Source organism: Mus pahari, chromosome X (assembly GCF_900095145.1).
Source record: "Mus pahari chromosome X, PAHARI_EIJ_v1.1, whole genome shotgun sequence".
Taxonomy (NCBI): domain Eukaryota; kingdom Metazoa; phylum Chordata; class Mammalia; order Rodentia; family Muridae; genus Mus; species Mus pahari.
This window is the reverse complement of record NC_034613.1, coordinates 50873989-50901961: the sequence shown is the minus strand read 5'-3', so window position 1 is coordinate 50901961 and position 27973 is coordinate 50873989. Positions and strand designations below refer to the sequence as shown.

General features: G+C 35.3%; 1 protein-coding gene across 5 annotated transcripts in view; it reads left to right on the top strand.

Annotated features, from left to right (window-relative positions):
- Positions 1–25852, top strand: part of Atp11c (ATPase phospholipid transporting 11C) — a 179947-nt gene extending 154095 nt beyond the window's left edge. For 2 of the 5 annotated variants that reach the window (XM_029534090.1, XM_029534089.1), the window contains exons 25-31: positions 2117–2244; positions 4710–4845; positions 6779–6844; positions 10225–10328; positions 12822–12975; positions 20154–20258; positions 23334–23419. In XM_029534090.1, the coding sequence (XP_029389950.1) occupies positions 2117–2244; positions 4710–4845; positions 6779–6844; positions 10225–10328; positions 12822–12975; positions 20154–20255 (690 nt within the window). In that variant the 3' untranslated portion in view covers positions 20256–20258; positions 23334–23419. Of the gene's footprint in view, positions 1–2116; positions 2245–4709; positions 4846–6778; positions 6845–10224; positions 10329–12821; positions 12976–13094; positions 13154–20153; positions 20259–23333 lie in introns of those variants that run through there. The other 3 variants (XM_021187667.1, XM_021187669.2, XM_029534091.1) reach the window with 3 other exon arrangements.
- Positions 25853–27973: the final 2121 nt, after the last annotated feature.

Genomic DNA, 27973 nt, shown 5'->3' with positions numbered 1-27973 from the left:
GGCAAACACAGAAGTGGATGCTCACAGTCAGCTATTGGATGGAACACAGGGCCCCCAATGGAGGAGCTAGAGAAAGTACCCAAAGAGTTGTAGGAGGCTGCAACCCTGTAGGTGCAACAACAATATGAACTATTAGTTACTTTCTGGAATTCAAAGTAGACTAGGAAAATGTAGAAATTGAATCTATTTAAAACAAAAAAAAAAAAAAGCCCTCGTTTTCTTTAGTAAAGCTAGGATATTACTTCTTTGTTTTTTCCATGAAAAGAATATATTTGTAACAACTGTAACAAGATGACAGTATTATCAAATAAACCTTGTTTGTAGGACATTCTGTCTCCTCAAATTATGCATTTGAAAATTGCAATTAACTCTCACATAACCTTAAACTTCCATCATGAATCCAAGTAGATTGATGCTTCTTTTGTTTGAAACAAATGTAAGACTAAATTACACAGCAGTCAATCTGAGGAGTTGCTATTTTAATTTACTCATTAGGGAAAATAGATAGTTTCCAAAACAAATTTAGTAGAGTATGTCATGAACTAGTACTTTCACTTGAAAAATTAGAAATATGCCATATTTTATGCTTTTTAATTTACTGCAATATTTTTTTGCTGATCTTAAATCTTTGTATGTGAAAGTTGTCTCCATATTCTATGCAGAGCCATCCTTTTAATTTCATTGAGAATGCTGAATATACTCTGTCACTTGCCCTTGTTGTAGTTGTTGAAACCAAATAGTGTCATGATCCCTTCCTCTTGGCCTACTAGCTCACTTTATACCCCCAAGTCTACTTACTCTTTGTCTTGAATTTGAACACTTTGGTGAATAAAGGATAAATCATATTAGTCCTCAGTGCTTGGCACTTACTGTGCTTTCTATTAATGGTTTGATGTCAACTAGTGAATGAACTAAAAAGTTCTGTTCAAGTTGTTTCCAACATTTTCACATGACCTTTCATTATACATGTATGATTACTTCACTGGTTCAAAATATGAAGTTGTTTTGATTAGTGTCACCTTTAAATGAATTTTATTAATCAGAGAACGCTTACATAAATAAATGTAAAAGTGTGTATGCAGTATGACTTTAATTCAGACAATACAAAATAGTTCTATGATGATACATAGCAGTGTATATCTTATACTAAACTCAACAAATACTTGTACCTGAATGAAGTTCATAAAATATTTTAAATTTTTTTTTCAATAGATGTTTTGTAGTCATGGTGTTTAAAAGCACATATAGCTTTAGCAGAGAACTGAATTGAGTTACTAGCTCCCGTGTTGGCTAGCTCACAACTATCTGTACCTCAAGCTCCATGGGGTTCTTGCACCCTTTTCTGGCCTCCTTGAACACACGTGTTCACATAAACTTACCCATACACAGACCTACACATATATATAACTTTTAATCCTGTAGATTTTTTTAAAGTTTTGTGATTCCTGTATGACCTTTACAAATGAGGCATGCCTTCTGCATTCACTTGTCTAGTATTTACTGAAAGCTTTCAGGATTCCCTCCTCTGTTTTGGGAGCTCAATCCTGTCAAAGCACTCAAGACAAAGATCACTAGGCACATATTTATAGCTGATCGAGTTAGGTTTATTAGTCATTAGGGAGTGAGTACACACACAAGAGGAACTCTCAGAAAAGGGTGCTAAAATGGCTTTCTTATAGGATTTGAGTTTTATTACACTATTTGGGATTAGAAAATATTAACCCAGTATCTATAAAGTAATATCCAGAAAAAAATCTGCAGTATAGATTGGCTACTCCCTATGATTTAGTTTCTCTAATGACTCCTGGATTGTACATATGGTCTTTTCTAAAATAACTAAATATCTACATTTTATCAGCTGAAAAATCTTATGTAAAGTTAGTAGGAAATATTATTAAGATCCTGATCCTATTAAAGGGTCAGGTATGTTAATTATGACAAAGAATTTTTCAGTATTTTTAATCTTTACCAGGTAAAATGTCCTAATTTACAAAGTTTTCTTTGTTGCCCCAAAAAGTATTTAAAAAAAACTTTAGCTAGAAGTTTTGCAAATACATAATTATCCTATAGATGAATGACTGCAGTCCATTGTTTTCCTGTTTGTCTGTCTTTTCAGCCACTCTATGATGCTGCTTATCTTACAATGTACAATATCTGTTTCACATCCCTGCCCATCCTGGCTTATAGTCTACTGGAACAGCACATCAACATTGATACTCTGACCGCAGACCCTCGATTGTATATGTAAGTTGGAAATATCATTTATACAATTTCTCACTCTGTAGTCCAAGTTTGTTTGGAACTTGTGGTGTGACTCAGACTAGCCTAAAATTTGTGAAATCCTCTTGTGTCAGTCCTGGTATTAATGGTATATAAGTCACTATGCTGGGCTTTTAAGTAGTGTGTTTTATTTTATCTATAGGTAGGAAGGACACAGAACTGATCGCTTGGTTCATTAAGTGGTTCAACTAAAACAGATCATTCGACAGGAAAGTGGTACATTTCCCGAGATACCAGTCCTGTACTTAAATGCATATATTTGTGATGTATATATAGGTCACAAGTTATTGCATAGTCTTACACAGAGATGTAAAATAAAGGCTATAACTATGGCCCAGCCTAAAGTGTAACTTACCATCCTAACACTGCAAGCAGTGGATACTCACTTTGATCAAACTTGATTTTAGCTTGTTTCTAGACAACAGAATGTTAGTAGCTTGACAACTGTATAAACATGGGTCTCTAAAGTGTCCTATTGAATTTTAGCAGTGACGTTATATATTTCACCTTTAGGACTTAGTGACTCAGACATTTTGAAAGATATTGATGTAAAACATTTGGTTATTTTTATATTCTTAATGGAAATTTGAAAACTGAAATAATTCTTTCATGAAGAGAACAGATAACTAACTTCTTGACCTTTAAACAACATTCTGGTAACATCTCCTGCATATCATATGGAGTTACTCAAGCTATGTTGCCAGTCAGCCTTTATCCAGATACTCATTCTTGTTTTTTTTCTTTATGCTTTCTTTCATGCTGGGTGGCCTACCTATTTTGATTTCTAACAGCTTCTTCATCAAAGTGTGGCTAAGAAATCTAACTAGTAACTCAGTATACCATGATACCCTTGCCAATTTTTCCCATAGATTTTTGCAAGGACAGGATTCACTTTCTACTCTTGACCTCTTTGCCCTAGTCTAAGTCAGTGACTAGAAAAGTCACATTGGCTAAGCACTAACTCCAAGGGTCTTTAGAGAGATATTTTTCCTGTTTCTGAGAAACAGCTGCATCTTTCTTCTCCCACTTTTCTATTTATAGACAACATCTTTTGAATTTCAGATTTACACCTAAAAGTCCTATAAGATAGTAAGTTGTATGATTTAACAATATCACCCGGTGACATTTCTATAGTATTATCAGTTGGTGTGCTATTTAAATGATTAGATACCCTTTGACACATGGTAAGAAGAATTAGACATAGAAACAAAAAAGAGATACATACACAAACCTTTGTTCAGATCTGCTTCATTAGAAGTAACAGCCTTATTTCATTTCACTTTCTAATATTGACTGAGAAGAATGTGCTAGTTTTGAAATTTTCATTTTACTCTGCCTACCTGCCATTTATCAGGACATCATTGTACAGCTTCTAATGTGATTTGACTTGGTGAAAAACTAAGATCTACTTTAAAAATGTTACACTTCCAATAAGAAATTTAAAGAAATATATGAGCAGATACAATTAGAAAACTTGGTAGCATTGTTAAGAATATATGTACATTTGTTGTTGTGTTTGTTGTCTGTCTGTCTATCTGTTTGTTTTGAGACATGGGCTTACTGTATAGCTCTGGCTATCCAGGAAATCACTATGGACCAGGCTGATCTTGGATAGCAACCTGCTTCTGCTGGGATTTAAGGCCTGTGCCAGTACACCCAGCTAAGAGAACATATGTTTGAAGTTAATTTAATGCAGGCCTTTATATTAGTTTTGTCTCTTACTGAGTGAATTCCTATACTTAGAATCACTTGAAGAACTTTAAAATACTCTGATGTCCAGGCTATATATCATAGTAGTAAAATCAGAATGTGTAGGTAAGTTAGGCATCAGTATTTATTAACTTATAATACTTGTTGTTTGTGTACTATGGCATTATAGTTCAATACCTCTATACATGCATAATGATAAAGTCAGAGCAGTTAATGTTTTCATCTTCTCACATACCATCATTTCTCTGTGCTAATGACCTTCAAAGTCTTCTGCTTATCTTGAAGTGTCTTATTTTTTTTTTTTTTTTTTTTTTTTTGGTTTTTCGAGACAGGGTTTCTCTGTATAGCTCTGGCTGTCCTGGNACTCACTTGGTAGACCAGGCTGGCCTCGAACTCAGAAATCCTCCTGCCTCTGCCTCCCGAGTGCTGGGATTAAAGGCCTGCGCCACCAGGCCCGGCTTGAAGTGTCTTATTATAAACTGTAGTTACCTTACTGTAGTATACCACATTAGAACTATCTGACTCTCTAATAGGTAGTAACTCTATGAAGATATAGCTTTGGTCCATCTATCCTTTTATTTAAAAAAAATCTTCCTGATCATTAGGGTAGGCCCGTCATTATAAAAAGATCAAATAAATGCCCACTTTTCTTGTTTCCTTACATCTTTAAGTCAACAGCTTACAGAGATTTATTAATTTTTCCCTCCATTTCTTAATAGGAAAATTACCGGTAATGCTATGTTACAGTTGGGGCCCTTCTTATATTGGACATTTCTGGCTGCATTTGAAGGGACAGTATTCTTCTTTGGGACTTATTTCCTTTTTCAGACTACATCCTTAGAAGACAATGGAAAGGTAAAAAGAACATGTATTTTTCCATAGGCATGGCATATATCACATTCATATTCTTGTGGTATTAATTTTTCAGTATTCATTTTGGAAACTTTTTTTACAGTAGTTCTTTAACATAAAGAAGTTAATGACATAAGAAATTCCTTTTGTATGTGTATGTAGGAAGAGAACTTAAGCAAAACCTTTGAAATCTTAATTTATCTGTAGTTTTTAGGAAGTGAAGAGAGTTCTTGATACTTTAGACTTTATCCCTGTATGTTCTGACATTTAAAAAAAAGTCTTTTTTTCCATGTTACTGCACAGCCTGACCATCTGCATTTCTAATTCATAGTTAGTAGATTTCCGTGTTTGGAGTTGAAGCACGTAGCTACTGTGTCTGTGTAGTGTTAGACCAGTAAAGAGGGAAAACTTTTCTCTCCTTCCTGCTATTCAAAGTGGGAGTACAGTAATGTTTGTTTGTTTGTTTGTTTGTTTGTTTTAAGAGCTCTGTTGGTACTGCTCCTACCTTCTGAGAAAATGGCAATAGCAGTGAGAAGCTGCACTGTGACAATTTTGTCCTACTCATACTCTAGGAGAAAATTACTGCAGCAAGGGAAGAGTCCATCTTCCTGTAGCCACACACTGGAAACTGACCCTTCTGACTCGCATGTTGTTTTTATTATGTTCTCCTTGGCTATGTTTGGTACTCTTATGGTCATTCTTACTAATCATAAATATGAAGCAAAACTATGTTTCAAAAGTAATTTATTACATATAATCTAAAACCTACATAACTAACATCTCTTACAAAAGTGTATGCTTAATGAATTTGAATGATACTTTGAAATTAGCTGCTACAGTCAGGCCCCTCTAAGTTCATTTAGTATGAATCCCAATTATTAATCATAGTATAATGATTAGGAAAATATTACCCTTAGAATACATGTATCAAGCACTTGCCACAGATGGTCCTGCAAAATTGCAGGTATCGTTGGAAATCTTATATTAGCTTTCCAAGTCAACTTTTGTGGTCTAGTAATTACAAATTCAGTTTTGTGATTTCTCAGATCCTTCACCTATGAATAATTCTGTGGCTTTGGCTTTTTTTATTTTTGACACAAAAATTGTATATAGCTGGCTACTGCTGAAAAATCCTTTGCGTCAGATTTATGTTGCCATTCATTGGCTTAGCTAATGTAGCAGATGGTACGTAAGAATCAGTGGCCCAGCCTTTTCTCTTTCATTCTGTGTTTTGACTTTCTGAAGTCCAAATTGAGATTTTATTGTATATATGTCACCATCCTTTTTAAGTGTTTGCTAAAATTACATAAGTGTAAAAATTATCGGCAGCTAAACCCATGTATGATTTGGTCGAATCCTTTTTTCTTCTATTAACCTTATTTTGTTTTTATTTTGTAAAAACGTTTTACATCTCATTTTCTGTTTCAATGTTCTGCATTCAGATCTTGAGAGCCTTTGGTAAGCATATGTGCCATTCATTGCCATCCTTTGGATTTATAAGTGCTACTGCTTCTCTGATGTGCACATGCTAACAGAGTGTTCATAGTCACAAATTAGACTCCCTTTCGAAGTGTGAGTCCTTTCGTGCTTATGTGAGAACTCTCCTTATATTCTAGGACAAAAATACCAAACTCATTAGCGGCATGAGTTATTATTTTGATGAATGGTGCTTCTAGGGGAATCGTGTTCTTTTTCTTCCTCCTTTATTAAACCAGTGAGCTCACTGTTTGGTGCTGTATGGTAATAAATATAGTCACCAGTGTGGCATATCTATTCATGAAAGTCTAGCGTTGCATCTTAATCTTAGTGACCAGCTATTTTCCCAAGTAATTTATAAAAAGATTGCTGTCAATTTCCCTCAGGATTAAACTTGACTTTTTATTTCTTCAGCAGGCTTGTGTATTCATGATACATATAATTGTTAAATGTTTTTCAGATTTATGGAAATTGGACATTTGGAACCATTGTTTTTACAGTCTTAGTATTCACTGTAACTCTGAAGGTTAGATTTTTATTCATTCAAATATATTTTGTTTAACTTTATCACCTAATCTTTGTATTACTATTTGTCATCTAACCCCTTGTCTGAATGCTTACTAAAAAGTGTGTAATGATAAGGGTTTTAGCATTTGTATACTATTTGTCACTTTGTCTAGTACATATTCTATGCTATTTTGTTTTATTATTAAGAAATTCAGACACCACACTTACATTGGAAATCTATTCCTTCTTAATCGCTGACATTGTTTGTTTCGTTTTATTATTGAAAAGAAATTTAGTATATTCTGATCATGCTTTCCCCATTCCCTAATTTCTCCCAGATCCTCCCTACCCCTAAATCTATGTTTTCTCCCTCCCTCCCCTTCTCTCTCTTTGTTCCTCCCTCCTCCTCTCCTTCTTACACTATGTCCTTCCCTCTCTCCCTGCCTCCCTTCCTTTCTGTCTCCCTCTGTCTCTCTCACTCTCTATGCCCCCCCCAAAAAAAAAGAAAGAAAGAAAAGGAAAGGAACAAATAGGCAAACAAAACAAAAACAAAATGCAAAGTAATTGGAAACTAGAAGCAGGAATGGGCTTGGCTTCTCAACTGCAAACCAGAAGGCCATCTGTAATTGACACCTGCTTGCAAAGAAAAAAAGTAACTGTTGTTTTTTGTTTGTTTGTTTTTGTTTTAAAGATTTATTTATTTATTATATATAAGTACACTGTAGCTGTCCTCAGACACTCCAGAAGAGGGTGTCAGATCTTGTTACGGATGGTTGTGAGCCACCATGTGGTTGCTGGGATTTGAACTCTGGTCCTTCGGAAGAGCAGTCGGGTGCTCTTACCCACTGAGCCATCCCACCAGCCGTAACTGTTGGTTTTAAGGCATTACACTAAATTATATAATCAGGATGAAAGCTCACGAATATATATTTATAATATTTCCATGTTAAGTACTTATATCTGGGGACTGAAGAGATGGCTCAGCACAGCACTTGGAGAGAATTGGGGTTCTGTTCCTAGCCCCCATGTTGCAAGGTTCATAACTGGCTGTAATATCAGCTGCAGGGAGGCCAACAGCCTCTTTGGGTATCTGCATACATTTGCACATACATATAAAAATTAATAAATTTAATATCTGAATTTCTTTTATGTTTAAAAAAATAGACAGTCACTGCTTTTGTCCTTTTTGTTGCAGCTTTTACTTCCTAATGAGAAAGGTCCTAAAGCAAGTGATATAAATTTTTAGTTTTGTGTGTGTGAATGCTTTGCTTGCATGTGTATCTGAACACCATATGCATAAAATGTTCTCTGAGGCCAGAAGAAAATGATGGATCTCCTGGTACTGGAGTTAGAGACACCTCTGAGCTTGGTGATAATGCAGTTTTATAAATTGTATTAATTACTGAAATGTAGCTATATGTTAGTTAATGAAGTATATAATATGTGACAGGGCTAGCTAGACATGATTATCTGTGCCTGTAATCCCTGTATTTGGAATTCAAGTCCAATGTGTCCTACATAATTAGTTCTAGGCCAAGCTGGGTTGAGTGAAAATCCCTGTCTCAAAAATAAACAAAAATTATCTGTATGACAGAAGAAAGGTAATTTTGGCAAAAATCATTGTGATTAATATGTAACCATGCAATAATGCTATAAAGCCTTGTTAAATGCTGTCCTTGAGACTCATAAATTGGGACTTTTTAACAGATCATTTATATCTGCACTGCATCTTTTTTTTAAATTAATCATACCATTTGTTTACATCTCAAATGATATCCCACTTCCCGGTTACCCCTAAATTTGGACTTTTAATAGTTAAGAAAGCATAATCAAATTCCTCTGAGTCTTTGAGTAATATTTCACTTGTAGTCTAAGATTAGACAAGAATTCAGAAATATCATTTTGATACGATTGCTCTATAATTTTTATAGATTTTTATTCTAATATTTTCATTATTCATTTGTATTCATCTGCTAATTCAGTAATATAGAACTCTGTGTGTGTGTGTGTGTGTGTGTGTGTGTGTGTGTGTGTGTGTGTGTGTTTCTGTTCCATAACATGCCTGTGAAGGTCAAAGGACAATTTACCTTTGCTAATAGGGATAACTTAGGTTTTCAGACTTTCTAACAAACACCTTACCTACCAAACCATCTTGCCAGCATTCTATGTAGGATTTCATATGGAATGCTGGAATTCATCTCAGGCTAAACATTTCATAACTCTGTGTCCTTGGGCAAGTAACTCCAATTCTGTATTTCAGCTTCTATAAAAGAAATCTAAAAGGAGCTCTTTCTCCATCTTAGGGGTTTGTGATAGCTTATGGAATCAAAACAAAATACTGAAATGAAGGTATCTAGAATGTACACATTATAACCAGTGTCAATTGTTACTGTTGTTATACTTCATAAAATCATGATTGTAAATGGAAATGTCCCGCTTCCCCCAGTAGGGAAGGTTATAGCCCTTTACTTCACAATTAAAAGCTATCCTTATTGCAGTATGTGTTCTTCAAATGCTATCCATTCCTTCCTCTTTTCAGTGAGTACTACTGTAACATTTTCCCCTACCACTCCAGAGTGGGAATTCAGGATTGGTCTGGGTTCACAATGATATCAACATCCAGTTATAAATGAGAAACTGTAACAGAGGTGATGACCATGGTGCAACAGCAAATAAAATTAAATGCTCTTGTTATCAGCTTGTATGAGCTAGATATTTTAAGTAAGAACGTGAGTCTGTATTTTATTTCTAGCTCACATTTGAAAAACAAAGATACCACCATCTAAAAATAAAGTCCCTATCAATCTTTATAGAAACATGAAAAAATTTAAATGGAAGACAACTAAACATTTTATTAATTTGATAGAAAAGCTAGTGATTTTGTAGTTGGAAATGCATGGTACATTGCTTTATGATATATGACGTATAAAGATAGTTGCCTCTACATATAGTGGCTCTCACCTGTCGGCGCTTTTATGCGTTTGTGTCTACTGCTCTTGCCCCCTTACCCTCTCCTGCTTTCCGAGTATATCCCTGGCCACTACTCCCTGAAGGCTTGGAACTTTGGCCTCTTAGTTATTACTGTTGCTTCACTGGTCACCTGTCATTCGACACTGAGAAATCTGTAACCTTTCACCTACAAATGGCTTGACTTCATTACACTTCTATGCCTTGCTATAGAATCTAGAGACCTCAGGGCAGCACTCAACATTCTTACTTTAGTACTTTAAAAAGACTAGTTTCTGCTCTCTTAGTTACACCACCTTCTAAAGTAATGGCTAAATATGAATCCTCCCGTAGGTATTGTATCTGTATAAATTGCCAGATATCATAATGTATTACCTGGCATATTTTTGTGATATATATATATATATATATGCTTGCATTGTATCTTTTCAGCTCGCCTTGGATACCCGATTCTGGACATGGATAAATCATTTTGTGATTTGGGGTTCTCTAGCCTTTTATGTTTTTTTCTCCTTCTTCTGGGGAGGAATTATTTGGTAAGCAGCTGTACATGTATGAGCAATATTAACTTTATATGTAGCTTTTAAAGTTTTGATTATATATGATATATAAGATTGCTAATCTATAAATGTTAATGTACTAGAGGTTACTTATACCTTATAATATTGCTAGCTTTAGGTAAAACTTCAAATATGAATATCTTAGTCCATTTATTCAAAAGACCTGGCTTTGAATAGATAGCCTCTGCCCAAATATTTAGATTTGTAGGTATATAGGTAGCTGTCTGTCAAATAAAACAATATATATCCTGACCTTACATGTGATTTCCAATAGAAAGGCTCATCATGTAAAGTTTCTACCTTATAACACTGGCCAAAACATATATTAGTGTCCATTTATACCAGTGGTTCTCAACCTGTGGATCATGACCCCTTTGCAGGTCATATATCAGACATTTACATTACGATTCATAACAGCAGCAAAATTGTGCTAATAAAATAACAAATAAAATAATTTTATGATTGGGAATTATCATAACATGAGGAACTATATTAAAGGGCTGCAGCATTAGGAAGGTTGAGAACCACTGACAGACCCTAATGCCACATAAATGATACAATTTTCCTTCAGTAGGAAAAGCAGGATCATCATAATTTCAAGGTCATCTTCAGCTATATAGTGAGCTTGATGCCAGCCATACAGAAACCCAGTATTATCTGTCACATCTCCCAAAAGGGGAAAGAGTTTCTCCTTTTGAAACACTATTTGAGGGGGCTGGAGAGATGGCTCAGCAGTTAAGAGCACTGACTGTTCTTCCAGAGGTTCTGAGTTCAAATCCCAGCAACCACATGGTGGCTCACAACCATCTGTGATGAGATTTGATGCCCTCTTCTGGTGTGTCTGAAAACAGCTACAGTGTACTTACATATAACAATAAATAAATATTTTTTTAAAAACTAAGATAAAGGTCCTTCAAAAGAAAATCTACTTTAAGAATATAACACCTAGGGGGCTGGTGAGATGGCTCAGCGGGTAAGAGTACTCGACTGCTCTTCCAAAGGTGCAGAGTTCAAATCCCAGCAACCACATGGTGGCTCACAATCATCCTTAACAAGATCTGACTCCCTCTTCTGGAGTGTCTGAAGACAGCTACAGTGTACTTACATATAATAAATAAATAAATCTTTTAAAAAAAAGAATATAACACCTAATCTCTTAGAGATGCTATCCTACAACTAAACCAAAATGTATTAACTAAATGCAATATACAGTTGTCTGTTTACCCAACATTCTGTGACTCTGTAATCAACATATGAAAGTTAGACAAATTTTCTCAATAATAAAATATTTCTAGACCCTAAACGATTTTGAACCCTTCCTACAGACTTTTCCTCATTGATTAAGTCATTTAAAGGAAAAGTTTTGTTTTTTTTAATCTGAGTGCTCTGTCTGAATGTACACCTGCATGCAAGAAGAGGGCATCAGATCCCTTTATAGGCTGTGACCCACCATGTGGTTGCTGGGAATTAAACTTATGAACTCTGGAAGAGCAGCCAGTTCTCTTAACCACTGAGCCATCTGTCTCTCCAGCCCCTAAATGAAAGGATTTTTGTCATACCTATTTTCATTCAGTAGTAATATCTACTGTAAATGAAGTACAATAGTCTTATTTATGGTTTGATTTGAGGGTTTCAATTTTTCTCAATGAACTAATAAATACATGAAAAACTCTAGAAAAAGAGAATACATAAATTTTAAATTGCAGTTTTCTGTAGTGTGATAAAATTGCATGCCACCCAACTGTGTCCTGTAGTGACATGAAACATCCCTTTGTCCCCTGTACTCAAGCTATCTCTACCCCTATCTATCTACTTTATATAGTGATATTTTGTGTTGTGCAGTTTACAGATAAGGGAGCTTGAATGTGTTTCTCAATGCTACTTAACAGTGATGTCAGATGTAGGATTCTCTTCGATTCCTGTCTTAGTAACTGTAGCCTGCCATCTATCTATCTCCTAGGAACAAACTGTTATTCAATATTTGTTTGCAGCTAAGAAGAGTAGATTCCTCTCATTTATGAGTGACTATAAACTATACATTTCTTTTTTATATTTATTTATACCAAAGTTTTTAAGAGGGGTAATTTATTTTTTAAAAAAGTAGAAAATCCTTCCTCATTTTTAATAAGACAGCTGAACAAATAAAATGATTATTAAGATGAAAATTAACTTCATTTCTCTTAAATACCTTTAGGCTTTAGCATTTTCCAATGCATATAAATATTCATCATTTGATTACATGATCATTTTGAAGTCAGATGAATTTTTTTTCTTCCTTAATTCACATCCCCTTCTAAACATTTGGTAAATTAAATTTGTTTACTTCTATTTGGGATATTCTAGAGAAAATTATTTTAACAAGTGTGAGGAAGATTCTTTTTAAAATGCAAAAGACAGTTTGAGTTAAAGTTCTGTTTTACCTGCAGGAACTGATTTGGTTTTGCATTCTGTGTTTTCTTTCCATTCCAGGCCTTTTCTGAAACAACAGAGAATGTATTTTGTATTTGCTCAAATGCTCTCTTCTGTATCCACATGGTTGGCTATAATTCTTTTAATATTTATCAGCCTTTTCCCCGAGATTCTCCTAATAGTTGTAAAGAATGTTCGAAGAAGAAGTGCCAGGGTAAGGACTAAATTTATGCCATAGCCTAATATTTGGAAGAGGCTTCACTGTCTACCGTGAACTGAAAATCTTATGTAGAGAATTGCATTAGTTACAGCATGTTAAACCCCTCCTTACAGGTTCATCACTTAATTTCCTCTTCTGCATAAAAAGTATAGTAAAAACTTCGTTATCCAATGCAGGTGGTAAGTAGATTCCTTAATAGTGTTCTGTGTCATCTTTAGCAATCCATATGGAGTATCTCATATGCTCCATATGGAACTTTTAAAGGAAAAAAAAGACTTTATTTTGTATTTATCTCAGATTTTTCACACTAGGAATTTCCACACCAACATTTCAACTTTGACCTTAGAAATTTCCCTGTGGACTGTTTGCAGATGTTTTGTCAGTTGATATCCTGATTTGCTTCTTCCAAAGCTGTCCCCTTCCTGTGATTATAGTGCTGCTTAATCTCTGTGCTGCTTCTAGCCCTGTCTCCTAGCAGGATATTTGAACCGAGGAGAGCTGCTTGGGTGTCCGTTTAACATCCTCACTCTTCAGGACACACTTGTAAACATTCATGATAGTTTATAAGTGTGTTTTTATTTTTAACTATTAAATTACTGTAAAGAGAAGTTATCTCCCTCTGTCACATCTGATATCATTTGAACATTCCTTTTAAAACTTTTAAAGTGAAAGGGTTAGAATTGCCTGCAAAATGAAACCACTGGCAAATTTTTACCAGCAGATAAATTAAGTAAATCATATTGCTGCCAACACTCATTCCGTTTTTTAAAATAAAGTCTTACTTCTGTCATACTGATATCCACTAAATCTTACAACACCTCTAAGGCAGTATTTTAGAGAAAGAGTCGTCTTGACGGCCTGATGTGTTTAATCAAATTTATCAACCAATTGAACCACAAAACTAATATATCATAGAGATCTTTCTGAATATTGAATTACAGAACCCAGTTGGGTGATATTATGTAGAAACAAAGATGTGAAATTATTTTACTAGAAAAGTCTTCAACCAAGCTTAAAGAACTAAAACTACAGCTTTAGTGGTAGCACTTTAAAAACATTCATGATACCTTAGGTTCAATCGTTAGTAATGAGAAAAAAAATCAGTATATAGCTAGGTGAACAGAATTGCTCCGAGCTACCTATTTCTATATAGCTTATGGGAAAGAATTGAACATAATTTTAGTATAGATTAATCGTTTCAGTGGCCTCTAACTCCATCCAACCTTGGTTTTAGTTTTAGAATGGGAAGTAGTATTGATGGATCAGTTTTCTTCCAGACTGGCTCAAAGGCCAGTTATCATGTAGCCCAATAAAAATGTTTAAGTAAGACAAAAGAAAAGAATAAAATTATTCAGGGACTGGGAATATAGTTCAATTGGTGAAGTACTTTCCTAGTATGCATAAAGCTCTGGATCCTATCCTCAGCATTACCTAAGGTGGATATAGTGTCCCATGCCAGTAATATCCAACCAAAGGACCCTAGTTCAAGATCATCCTAGGCTATACACAAAGACCCTCTAAGAGGGAGGAATGAAAGGAAAGAAATATTTATTTTTTCAATACAGAATTTACAAAGGAGGATTTCTTGCATTACTGTTCTATTTTCTTTATTTGAAAAGTATGCTTGGGGTACTTTTAAATGTTTCTCTTTGTGATAATGGAGCGAGCTCATTTTGCAAAATTTTACAGTCAAGCTCCATGCTAAGAGGGCAAGAAATCTCAGAAGTCAAAATCTTAATATGGATCATCATTATCTTAGGTCCTCTGTGGAATGTCCAGTGATGTTTGCACTGAGGGGATGTTGCTAGGAAGCTGTAGACCCATAGACTCAGAGCATTTTTCTTCACGTAGACAGGCGATAACAGGTTTCACTTGAAAGCATAGAATGTTGCCAGTGGGTCAGCATGAAATTTGTCATGGTTTCCATCCATGACAGGAGAAATTCTAAGGTCTGTGATATAGCTTGGCATGATAATATGCTAGAGCAAGCAGGAAATTTTCCATAACCATTTTCATCCATTCAATCATTCATTCATTACTCATGCTTTTTGAACCAGTAAACATTTGTTGAACCACCTGCTGATGAACATCTCTATATATATCCAGCGTCTGAAAGGCCAAATTGTTTTTCAGACTCTGTAGGATTTTGAGAGTTACAAATGAGTCAGAACAGTTGTGGACACTAAACTGCACTATCTCTCTGTGTGTGAGGATGCTATATATGAATGCATACAGGCCAACAGAAACATGGCACACCATATGTCACATCAGTTTCCATCATGTCCTATTGGGCCAACTTTTTTGTTTGTTTGTTTGTTTTTTGGTTTGGTTTGGTTTGGTTTTTGGTTTATTTCAAGAAAGTGTTTCTCTGTGTAGCCCTGGCTGTCCTGGAACTCACTCTGTAGACCAGGCTGGCCTCTAACTCAGAAATCTGCCTGCCTCTGCCTCCCAAGTTCTGGGATTAAAGGCGTGTGCCACCACACCTGGCAGAAGCCAACTTTTAAATAAAGGAGAATGTGTGTCCTGATTTCCTTAAAATATGTAAGTCTTTGTGTTTGATGACTAATAGTCTGGCATCATGAGTGATTTCCTATTTTGTTTAGTATTCCTTGTTCATAAGAATAGACTGACTTTAAAGTAAAACAGAAGATTACTTTATACTGGATCATCATCAGAGCCTAGAAGATTTTGTAATGGGATGAAATGTGCTTCCCTATCTAGAGTAGGAGATGGTCCTGACATTAGTAAGCATATTAGATATTCCCTACATACTCTACAACTGCCTGTAGCAAGTAGCCTGTCAGTGCTAACAAAAAGTAGAGCTCAGCAGCTATTTTGAAGAGGACACTTTTTAACAGTAGGTAGTGAACATGCCTCTTAGGTATTTAAAAAAGAAGCTAACCCATTTATATTTAATAATTATAAAAGCAATTTATTTTGAGTTCCTTTCAATTCAGTTTATATTACCTGAGGATCCGTGATGCATTAACTACTACAGTAGGTGGTGATAATTCAGGAATAAATCAAATATGGCCCCACATTGAAACTATTTTTCTAGCTACATTATAAAGAATGTTCATTCTGAAACCTTCAGTAAACAAATATAAAACATAATACACTCAATTATATGGCTTTTGATAGTATAATAAATTTAGACTATGTTCCTCTTAAAATTTCCTGTAGAAAGACTAATATGGCAGCCTTTAGCAGTGCTAAGATCTGTTATGATGTTTGCATTATAAATAATGCACACAGGAATGGAAAGATGGCTTTGCTCTTAAGACCATATGTTCTTGCAGAGACTTAGGTCCACATGAGCTCACAATCATCTGTAACTATAGTTCTAGAGGATTTGATGTCACCTTCTGAATGCATAGCTGCCATGCATGCTCATGGTTTACCAACATGCAGGCAAAAACCCTTACACATAAAATAATTCTTTTAAAAAGTATAAAATAGGGGCTGGAGAGATGGCTCAGTGGTTAAGAGCACTGAGTGTTTTTCCAAAGGTCTTGAGTTCAATTCCCAGCAACCACATGGTGGCTCACACCATCTGTAATGCAGTCTGATGCCCTCTTCTGGTGTGTCTGAAATCAGCAACAATGTACTTACACATAATAAAATAAATAAATCTTTTTGTAAAAAATATATAAAATAAATTATGTAGAGTAGGAGGAATTAGAAGATGGTTGTGTTCTAAATATATTATATTCAAGTATAAAATTACCAAAGAATAAATACAGTTTTAATGGGCTCGAGATAAAAATAGCCTTTTGTTATACTTATGTCTCATAAAAATTTAAAAAGCATATTAATGAAAATTCTAAGTAACCTATAAATATTAAATTTCAATTTTGAAGTTTTAAAATATATCTTTGAAAGTAAGCTTACAGAAGTAACTTAATTCAGGGGTTTCAGTTCAACCATTATCTCTCAGGTTAATTTTGAGCAAGAAGGTTAATTTTTGTACTAAAGCCCCATCTCAAAGATTAGTAAAGCTTCGTTTTAACTTATGAAATGGCAAAGTTGCATAACAGTGTTGGATGGAACTATCATTGAGCACTGAACAGTGAAGCAGCAAGATAACACTTAAAACCCATTTTACATTTGCAGCAGGAAAATTTTCCACCTATCCTTAAGGAATGTTTTCTCCTGCTGGGCAGTGGCGGCGCACTCCTTTAATCCCAGCACTTGGGAGGCAGAGGCAGGTGGATTTCTGAGTTCGAGGCCAGCCTGGTCTACAGAGTGAGTTCTGCTACACAGAGAAACCCTGTCTCGAAAAAACAGAAAAAAAAAAAAAGTAATGTTTTCTCATGCATTCTACCTCAATCAAAAGGGAGGCTTCACTGCATTCAAGACATGAGAAGAGTCTTCTAATTAGTAGGAAATGACCCAGTAATATCCCTATACCTAGTGTGCAGTGTCTACACAAATATGAAGGACTATTCCCATGTATAGATAGGAGGCTGTTTAAGAGAGAAAGACGGGGAAAGAAAGAATGCAAGCTCTCTGACTGAAGTTGCCAGAGAATGCATTTTGGAAAATATAGAATCATTTTAATAATAAATGGTAGTAATCTTGTAATAATAATCTTGTAATACTTACAGTGTCATGGATGGCCATGGATTAAGAAGGCAGTACTCCTGAGAAATGTATTAGTGAAAATAAAATTAAATTTTTATGCTATTATAAGAAAAAAAATCCTAATGTCATGGTTGTTGGGACAAGACTTTCTCTGATACCTCTGTGGCATTGTGCCACTTAAGCTGATCTCAAAGCTCTATAGATGACTGTAGAGAAACATGGACATTTCACACTGTTTTAGCTTATCATCTCCTGTCCTCACCTAACACTAACAGTTGCTAGCTCTGATTTGTTTTATTGTTTTGAACACTCTCTTTTCATGTCATGCTTTCAACTGCTTTCTGTATGTTCATATTTCTTTTTTACTCTTTATAAAGTCTCCAAATACCTAACCTATTAGCCCCTAAAATTTCTACTTCCTATACTACTTTTATCTCTGGTGGCTAAATACACATTTTTGAACACAACAAAATGTGAATATAGTTGCAGTCTCAAAGTAGATAGGCTTGTATATTAAACTTAGGAATGTGAACACAGTATCTTGTTAATCTTGTAGCAAGGTTTTTTGCCCATGAAACAGAAGATGGAATCAATTTTTTCTCTCAGAATCTGAAATATTTCTCTAGTTATATCAATTAGTAACTTGCATGCTGACAACATGTCCCTAACTTCTTCATTTAAAGTAAAATATAAATGGGAAGAGGTGTGGATTTTTTCAAAACACGAAAATGGAAGTATTTGTAGTAAAGGTTCTGTTGGAGATGGACATCACTTGAGCTGCTTTCTTTTCCTCTACCTGTTTTCTTTAGTGGCCATTCTTGTGTTTGGGCAAGTGGATGTTTATTTTTGCTTTTGGTTTTGAGACAGTGAAATTCGTAGTGACCATCCTGCCTCAGCCTCCTAAGTGCTAGGACTCCAGTGTGTACCACTAGAGCTGACTATTTACCATCGCTAATCCTTCTTAGGAGAGTCGTTGAGTTGATCCTGACCCGTAGTTAGCCCCCCATCTTCTGTCTTGCATGGGCAATGCCAAAGCCAACTCTGCAAATTATGTCATTATTTCAGACATAGGAAAAGAATCTCTTAGACTTTCTAATTACATTTTTACAACTTTGGGTTTTTCAGTTTGAAAATGTATGCTTTACCTATGAAAAATTTAGCCTGCCTTTGTAAAGAGGTCTCTTATATAAGAAAAGTAGTGAAACTGAGCAAATTATGTTAGAAAGAAAGGAAATCAACCTAATTCAGAGGGAAATGGTAAGATGGTGACAGGCACCACCAAATGTTTTCTCATTATATTGGGTTTGGCTAGATCTTTGATCCGTAGCTGCCCAAGGAGCAGTCAGTTCTTTCATAGTGTGTCTGTACAGTTGAAGAGGAAAATTACTTACTTCAAGTTCTTTAGTGATTTGCAACAGACCTTGAACAAAGCTCTCTGACCAATGATTTTGACAAACTTAGTGAATTAGTGATTACAGATTAACTTTTTTAAAAATAAGAGGTATATTTTAGAATTATTTGATTTAAAATAGTATATTCCCATCAACAAAATAATTTTCAGTTGATAATTCAGGAAAACAGCAGCTGGCACATATAATAAACAATTTCTAACTAACTCTACTTGTACTTTAGTGACGTCCTTAAAACTAACATGTCATTTCTACTTCTAGTTCTCAAGGCTTCTTTTTAAATGTTTTACATCTGAGAGAATATTTACTTTTTCTTTTCTTTCTTTCTTTTTCTTTTTTTATGGTTTCTGCATTTCTCTCTTTTCTACTGCAATTTTCCACCTTTTGTGCAATTGTGAACAAGGTAACGAACCGCCTCCCTTCCTCAGGAACATCTACTATCTTCATGCTTTCTCAAACTTCCAGCAATCACAGTTTCTCTTGGAGTGAATAAGGTGATTTCCTTTCTTAATGTACCAACTTGCTTGCATTCCCATTGCCTGACACCACTTCTAATTCTTCATAAAAAGTTATTTCTCATGATTCATTTTTATATTCTATTGGTACTTAAAATATTTTATCATTTTCTTTTAATCATGTATTCACCTTCTAAATTGTCTTACTGAAGAGGGAGTAATTTTCAAAAACTTAAACTATAACTTTGTAATTTGAGGTATGCAATATAGTAGCCATGATGTTAGAACTAGCCTGTTCACCAGGGCAAGAGTATTTTGCATAAATTTCTCCCTTTTGACACACCCAGAGCACCAGCACAACTGTCAGAGGTGTTCACCAAAAGGATGGTAAGGTTCACTAATCAAGCCATATTGACTCATCTTACCATATAACCTACAATGCCAATGCCATTCTAGAAACCCAAGTTTGCCACATACTGCTAATGTCTTTATTTCTACTACCAAAAAAAAAAAAAAAAAAAAAGTTTGAGTTGGAGACTTTCTTGGTCCTTTAAATGTATTCATTTGAGTGTTATGCATTTGCTGTATAGTAAAAGTAATTTGTACTTTGGGGCCAGGAAAGTAGTCTGTAGGAAATGATTTCATTTTTTTCTCCTACATTTTTATCACCAGGTAGGTTAACCTATCTTCAAATGCTTTAAGTATTTTTGCCTCACTATTACAGAGAAATCTGAGCTGTAGAAGGGCATCTGACTCATTATCCGCCAGACCTTCAGTCAGACCTCTTCTTTTACGAACATTCTCAGACGAATCTAATATATTGTAACAGGTACCTAGTGTTAAACAAGTGGGCTGGCTTTTTAAAGAAACAGATTAACAGCATTATAAAGAAAAAATGAAAATCACTCTTTAAATTTTCTCTGCTGTTGGTGTGGTGAACTTTAAACTATTCTTTGTTAAAATATAAAGATGCATTACTTGGAATATGGGGAAAATTATACTTTAAATTTGCTCAAACCCCTAATAAAGTTTTTGGCATTTTCAGAGCTGAAGTTAATACACTGTATTTTATTTGTGGAGGGAAATTGCCATGATGATGCCATCATGTAGAAATGCTTGATTCTCATCTAGCAATTAGATAATTTTGACTTACAAGGATCATTTGAAAAATTGGAAATAAATATTCCAAAATTGCATCTGTATAATACCAGTTCAGTTTAGCATTGCATGTTTTTCTGGGAATTATGTGAAAATAATCAAATGTGTTTGTACTTTCATGTGCTGTGTCTGTGTGTTTGTAGGTATATACTTTTAATGTCCTTGTAAATGTCTAATCCCCAAGTATATGTTAATGATCCAGTGTTCTCTAATTGTAACTTTTTTTTTTAATGTCAAGTTTTATTCAAGCTAAATGTTTCAACTCTCAGAGGTAAAAATCTTTCCTAGCCATTCAGGGGGATGCATGCTTAATGACAAAATGTTTCCTAGTACATGATTCTAGAATAAATCTATTTTATAACATCATTTGATTTACTTCAGAAATATTTTAGAGGAATTAACATATCATGAGAGGGACCATGGAACTCAGAATGACTCCTTTCCTATGCACTCTGTATTTTCTACTACAGAGGCCTCTGAGACTCCAGGTCCTAAAAGGTATTTTATCCATTCAAGGAAATTTGGAGTAATTCATAAGTAATTAACTTATAAGCTTGTCTACTTACAAGCAAGTCAGTGCAGTTTATACATGGCTGATTTTTATGGACACATTAAAAAACTGTGATCATGGATGGAATTGTGGAACAATTAACTTTGAATCTGTTATTCCACCTTAACCCCGTTTTAATGGATTTGATCTGTTGTTTCTTTCGTCACCTATTATTCACCACATTCTGTATCTGCAGTGTTATTTTTGGAAACTGACTTCGTGTACTACAGTCAGCATGTGTCACACATGTTTTAATGACTCACCTGCATATGTTTCTCTGTGGTCATGAGTTGACATCATAGTAGCTAGCCTTCAAAGTCTTTGACACTTGCTTCAGAGTGCTTTGTCCTAAGTAAGGCAGGAGCTGCATTCCAGCTGTGTTTGCCTATGCTATCGGATCCCCCTGGATTGCTTTCTTTAATGTGGTCTGTGTTGGGGGCTCTGCTGGGTAGCAGACACTGCTGCTGCTTTTGGTCTCTCCAGGGTCTCAACTCCTCCATTATCTAGAGCTTTAGAAGTTTATAAACAAATGTTTCGTTTTTAATGTAGTTATTTGGTCCAGGAATTGGTTTTCATGTGGCATTATTTCTTCTCCAAGGAAAATATTTAGCAACTTACCTACTGAGCTTGTTCCTTGGTTGATAAGGGAACAACCTGATTTCTTTCACATTCTCAGTCTAAGTGGTTAAAGTCACTATGACCTGAAAACAGAGAAGCATGAATAGAAATTGAGGGTATTATAATGGATTTATAGTCTAAGTTATGGTAAGAAAGATGTCCCAGAATGGGAATAAAATATTATTTCTTAAAGACCTTCCATTGCTGTAGTTGAAAATTTTTGAGTTTTGGAACATCAGGGTGGTACACCAAGTAAAGGTGCTTCCTGCCAAACCTGAAACTCGGAGTTCAAGCCCTGGGTCCCACGTGATGGAGGCTGGCCTCTGATCGCCATAGCTGCACTGTCATGTGCACACACGCGCACACACACACACACACACACACACACACACTTGAAATATTTTCAAAACCTTAAAAAACTGTAAGGCTCAATTTTAACATGGAGAATCAAAGGTATGTCCCCCTTCCTTGATACATAGCTTCAGCATTTATATTCAAAGATCAGATTATTTATTATACCCTATCCTAATCATAGCATGCAGATATTTAGAGGAGAGAGAAAAATCTACAGATTTATTAGGGGAAATTCTCGGATGCTTCTTTTAAATACATGATGAATAAGAAAAAGGAGAGTCGTTTGAGTCATAGTAAATCATTTACCAAAAAGAAAGAAAAATAACTAGGATATTATGGGTCCTTTTAGTAAGGGAGTATTTTCACAGAAAATTTCATAAACTGAACATCTCAAAATTCCCAAGCCTAGGGGCTGGGACAGTATAATGTTGGCTCTGCTGGCATAGGGACCTGAATTCAGTTCCCTGCAGCCACAGAAGAAGCCAGGTCCACTGGTGCACTTGTAATCCTAGTGCTGGGAAGGCAGAAGAATTCATAGACAGCAGATGCAAGAGGATTCTTGGAGCTTCCTGGCTAGTCAGCCTAGTTCATTGGCAAGCTCCAGATTCTATTGCGAGACTATTTCAGAAAAACAAGGTGAGGACCAAGTGTAATGCCACACACATTTAATATCAGCACATAGGAGGCAAAGGTAGGTGGATCTCAGTGAGCTCAAAGCCAGTAGGGGCTACATAATGAATTCCTGTCTCACAATAATATAAAAGGTGAATGACACCTAAACATGGGACCAGAGGTTAACCTTTGTTATACATGCTTGTGCACACACATTCATGTATACTCGCATGCATACATACATTCCCCCAAATAATTCATACACCATTTTACTAGATGCTAGAGATAAAACTATCATGTTTCTGTGTGCAAGTAGCTCCTAGCTTAATAAGTAATCCCAGTGGTAAAACCTACTAGGAGAACCCTGGAGCAATCCAAAAGCAAAGAGCAAGCCTGAACTATTCAGCTGACAGATGAAGAAAAGATTAGAAATCTGGTATTGTCTCTCTTTTCCCTCCTGCATGTGAATAAAACTTGGCACTTTTGTTAAAACAGTTGTGTTACTCTCATAACAAAATTTACTACTTGGTTTATTCTTGAAAATGTTAAACAGATGGTTATGTATTATTGCCAAAATAAATTTTGTAACTCTCTATATTTTAACCTTTTCAGAATCCGAATCTTGAACTGCCTATGTTATTGTCCTACAAGCATATTGACCGTGGTTGCAGCTAAAGAAAGAAAGCATGAAGGAACAACTACAAAAGATATTAACTCAGGATACTCAATATGAAACAAAAACCACTCTCATGTAGGGTTCACAATAAATGTTCATTAAAGTACCAAATAACTCTCTTAACCATTTACAGTTATTGTAAGTAGCCATTATGGCCAAAGTTGAGAATTATAGGAAAGTTTAAAGTAAGCATACTTAGAATTCTGGATTTAGGTAGAATAATGTAACTACGAAATGGGTGCTCTTTTAACCCGTTGACTTTGTGAATGGATTTAAATAATAGTATAAAGTAGAAGTCATGCAATGGGAATGAGCAGATTTTGCTATAACAGTGTTTCTTTTTGCCTGGCAGAAGTCATAGACTGTATCACGTTTCTCATCCCCGCTGATTGATTATCTTTTTTTCCACACACACAAAAAGAATACTTGAAAATACAAGACTAAATGATATTATTGCATCAGACAAAATATATCATCATCTTTTCAATCATAGGCTAATTGTCTTGGTCTAATATCCTTTCCAAAAAGTACCTTGCATACTTGTGTGATACTGTTAATTCTGGGTATTATTGTAGAAACGGGAGTGGAAAGGTTATTTGGTGTGTTTTCTTCTGAATTACACACCACTTATGTATTTAAGACTACTAAACTTGAAAATAAAATATTTCAGTCTCTTGGTAATAGCCCCCTCAAAACAGTGAAGTAGAAAGATTTCCACCCAATGTTAGTTTTGCTGGGTAATGTGGTAAGGTGTGTTAAATATTTAAAATATATGAAAATTAACGCCATTCTTAACATCGACATTTTATAATTTTATGTGGCAAAGATGGGAAGAATAGCTTATTTTCAACTACTAACGGTTTTTATTTGAAAGAGAGTGTTTTGTGCATATTTACAGCACTTATTTTTTAAAGTTACCAATTTGGAAAGAGGAGATCTATTCCTAAGCCCTATAGAGCCGCAACTCTTTGGACATGAATGTTGTTTCCTATAAGCTAAGTGGGCCAGAGAAATGGTCTAATTCTAAATTATGTGATGGACCTTGGTAAGATCCTCAAACTGCTGGACCAGAAAGAGGTTTTAGTCCCTAATATATTCTCTTAAAACATGAAAGAAGTATGAAATGCCTTTACTTGAAAGAAGGACCACATTTGACAGATAGGCTAAAATGATATTTAGAAAATATTTTTCTATCAGTTTCCATGTTTTTTGTCTTTCTGACATGCCTGTACTATTTAATGTTTATATTGTACTTTGATTTAAGAACATACTAGACTCATTGTCTTCCAGTATATTTATATAGTCCATATGGCACATTTTGATTCTTCCATGTATTTGTGTGGATGTTTATTTAGGTGTATTTTTTCTTAAATTCTAAAAAGGCCATAATTTCAGTTATAAGAAATCATTCCATGATTACTTAATTTAATTTGTTCTCATCTATCAGTATTACTTTTGAGTATTTTGTTAGGTGTCAATCACAGCTTAAGTGTGCTATGTATGCTCTCGTAGCCTGTATTTGAGGAAATCTGCTGAAAGCAAAGTCTTTCTATTCTTTGCCTATTCCAAAGAGCTAAAACATCTAACCCAGGAAAGCTCTGCTGCTTTGTTACTGTTGTCATAGTTGTTGCTGCTGTATTATTATTTTATATCAGAACTGTAAAGACTGTGAATAAATATAAGAGCCAAGTAGAGAGGCTTAGTTAATGCAGAATGATTGAGGAGTTGATGAAATCAGAATATTTAGGGTAGTAGAAATAAAACTGAGTATGTGTGACTTGTTGCAGCAGAAAGAAATCTAGATGAACAAGTGAGGGGAATCTAGAGTCATGTCTCAGTTAACCATTACATTGTACACTGCACTTCAAATCAGAGGAACCTGGGTTTGCTTTTTGAAAAATTTCTATTAGTGATCTAAAACATGGCTAGCATGGGCTTAGCAGATGAAGTAATTTGAAATGAGCCATATGATATTCCTAGCACTATATTTTAACTACTCTTATTTCAGACGAGGGCAAGAAATCTAACAGTAGGTCCATATTGCCATAATTTTAATAATAATTTTTGAGCTATCAAAATGTCTATGTAATTTTCCAAATTGTTGTCTATTGTTTGAAGATGTTGCCTATTAAACAAAAAATATCCATTCCATATCTACTACACATACACCAGCAACAGTATAAATGTAAGCCTAAATTTGCAAAAGTCATAATTTAGTGATGGAATTTTTTAATAACATGCACTATATAAATGCAGATTTTATGCAAGTGTTGATAAAAATCATTTTTCAGCTTGTAAAATGGGACTGCAATATTACATTTTTCACTTAAGCAGTTTTTTACATCTACTTTGTTGCTTTCTAAAATGACATGAATGCCATCTTTTATGAATGCAACTTGCCTTTTTCATTACAGAAACTTTCATTTGATGTAATCAATAAACTTTGGTATGATACAATGGGTATATGAGTGTCTTTTGTCTTTAAAAGTATCAATTTGATATCAAAATGTTATGGATACAGTTTAGTGATGGGAAGTTTCTGATTTCCTGTTTGCATCTACATATATTTCACAAAAGGTTTCTCCAACATCTCCATGAGGTAAACTGATTTTTTATGGCAATACTTAATTTGGGGTGGGTAAGCTAATTGACCATATCTGAAAACTGCATAAAGATTCAGTCAGGATGTAGCTATGATGTAGTGTGTAGTAAGTGTGCATAAGGTCTCAGGTTTGATCCTTAGCACAAAAAAAAGTATGGAGCCCCAGCTTGATAAATTCATATTAAATGTCCACAGTATGCTGCCTACATACTGGAGTATGATGTTTGTTCCATGTGAGCTGCATTTTCAACCCTTTGAAACTAATTGACTCTTTTTTGTTTTGTTTCAAAATGGTTTCTCTGTATAGCCTTGGCTATCATAGAACTCATTCTGTAAATTCAAACTCAAATCCACTGGCCTCTGCCTCCTGAGCACTGAGATTAAAAGTGTGTGCTGCCACCACCACCTTGCTAAAACCATTACATTCTTTTTTTTATTAGATATTTTCTTTATTTACATTTCAAATGTTATCTCCTTTCCCAATTTCTTATCCCCTCCCAGAAACCCCCTATCCCATCCCTCTCCCCCTGCTTATATGAGGGTGTTCCCTATGAGGGGTTCCCTCTATGGTTGGTGGGTTAGCCAGAAATTAAGTTTTACTGTTGCTTGAAAGTTAGTCTAAAGACGATCATATTTACATCTCCCATGTGCCTCCTTTTTGTTCAGGCTACATCCAGGCCTTGAGAAACAGCTCTTTCTGGAAAAGTGCTTAGCTGTCAGTAAACCAGTCGCTACACCTAAGTGCATTTTACACTTAAGTCACTTCATTTTGGTAACCTTTCAATTCAGTTAGCATCCTGCTTATTTTATATTTCCTTTTTGTTGTGGGAAATGTGCTATATTCAGGTTCAAGAGCTGAGTTAAAGTTTCAAATACTGTTATGCAGTATGGTGGAAGTCGAATTAGTTAAGCGATCTGATTTGTAAAATGTCATTTGCTTCTCAGGTGGAAGCCTATTTTTCTTTTAAAGGCTTGTTTATTGCTCTGACACTAGTTACTAAACACTTGTCATTTATCAACATTTCACATATATGTAATATACATGCCTTCTAACTTACTGAAACCCATCATTCAGGATTCCTTTCCTTCCCCTATCCAACCTTATGAGTCACCCTGTCTCCCTGCTTTGTCTGCCTCTGATTGACCAATACTGCTGTGAGGTCTGAGTGATTTGACTTCTTCCACAAGAAACACATGCAAAGGTTAGGGGCTGAGGTTATCACTATGGTTATTCAGTGAATGCATCTATGGGTGAAGTGCTGGATGCATACCAATGAAGCCAGAAGGCCAGAGTTCTGTGAATAGTTATCAGAAAAGAAAGGGGGTGGCATTAGTTTGCTGCTCTTTTATTTACATTTTCTCCTTCATTGGATGGGCAAGAAACCAGAGCTCAGTACCTAGCTGACTCATCCTTGGTTCTATAGAAACATTCTCCCCAACTTGGGGCCCTGTATATCTATTGGAGATGGACTCATCAAGTTTCCTCTCCCCTGTGTTGGGCATTTTGGCTAAGGTCACCCCTATTGAGTCCTGAGAGTCTCTTACCTCCCAGGTCTCTGGGACTTTCTAGAGGTTCACCCCCAGAGGTCACATATTTCCATTCATTCTCCTGGCCCACCCTCCATACCTGACCCTGTTCCTCCTTTCTCTCCTCCCTGTCCCCTCTCCCACCCAGATCCTTCCCTCTGTCTCCCATGATTATTTGTTCTAAGTAGGATCCTAGCATCTTCCGTGGGGGTCTTCCTGCTTGCTAAGCTTTTTTATTATTAATATTTTCTTTATTTACATTTCAAATGCTATCCTGAAAGTTCCTTATACACACCACCACCACCCCTGCTCCCCTACCCACCCACTCCAACTACTTGGATCTGGCCTTCCCCTGTGCTGGGTCATATAAAGTTTATAAGACCAAGGGGCCTCTCTTCCCAATGATGGCCGATTAGGCCATCTTCTGCTACATATGCAGCTAGAGAC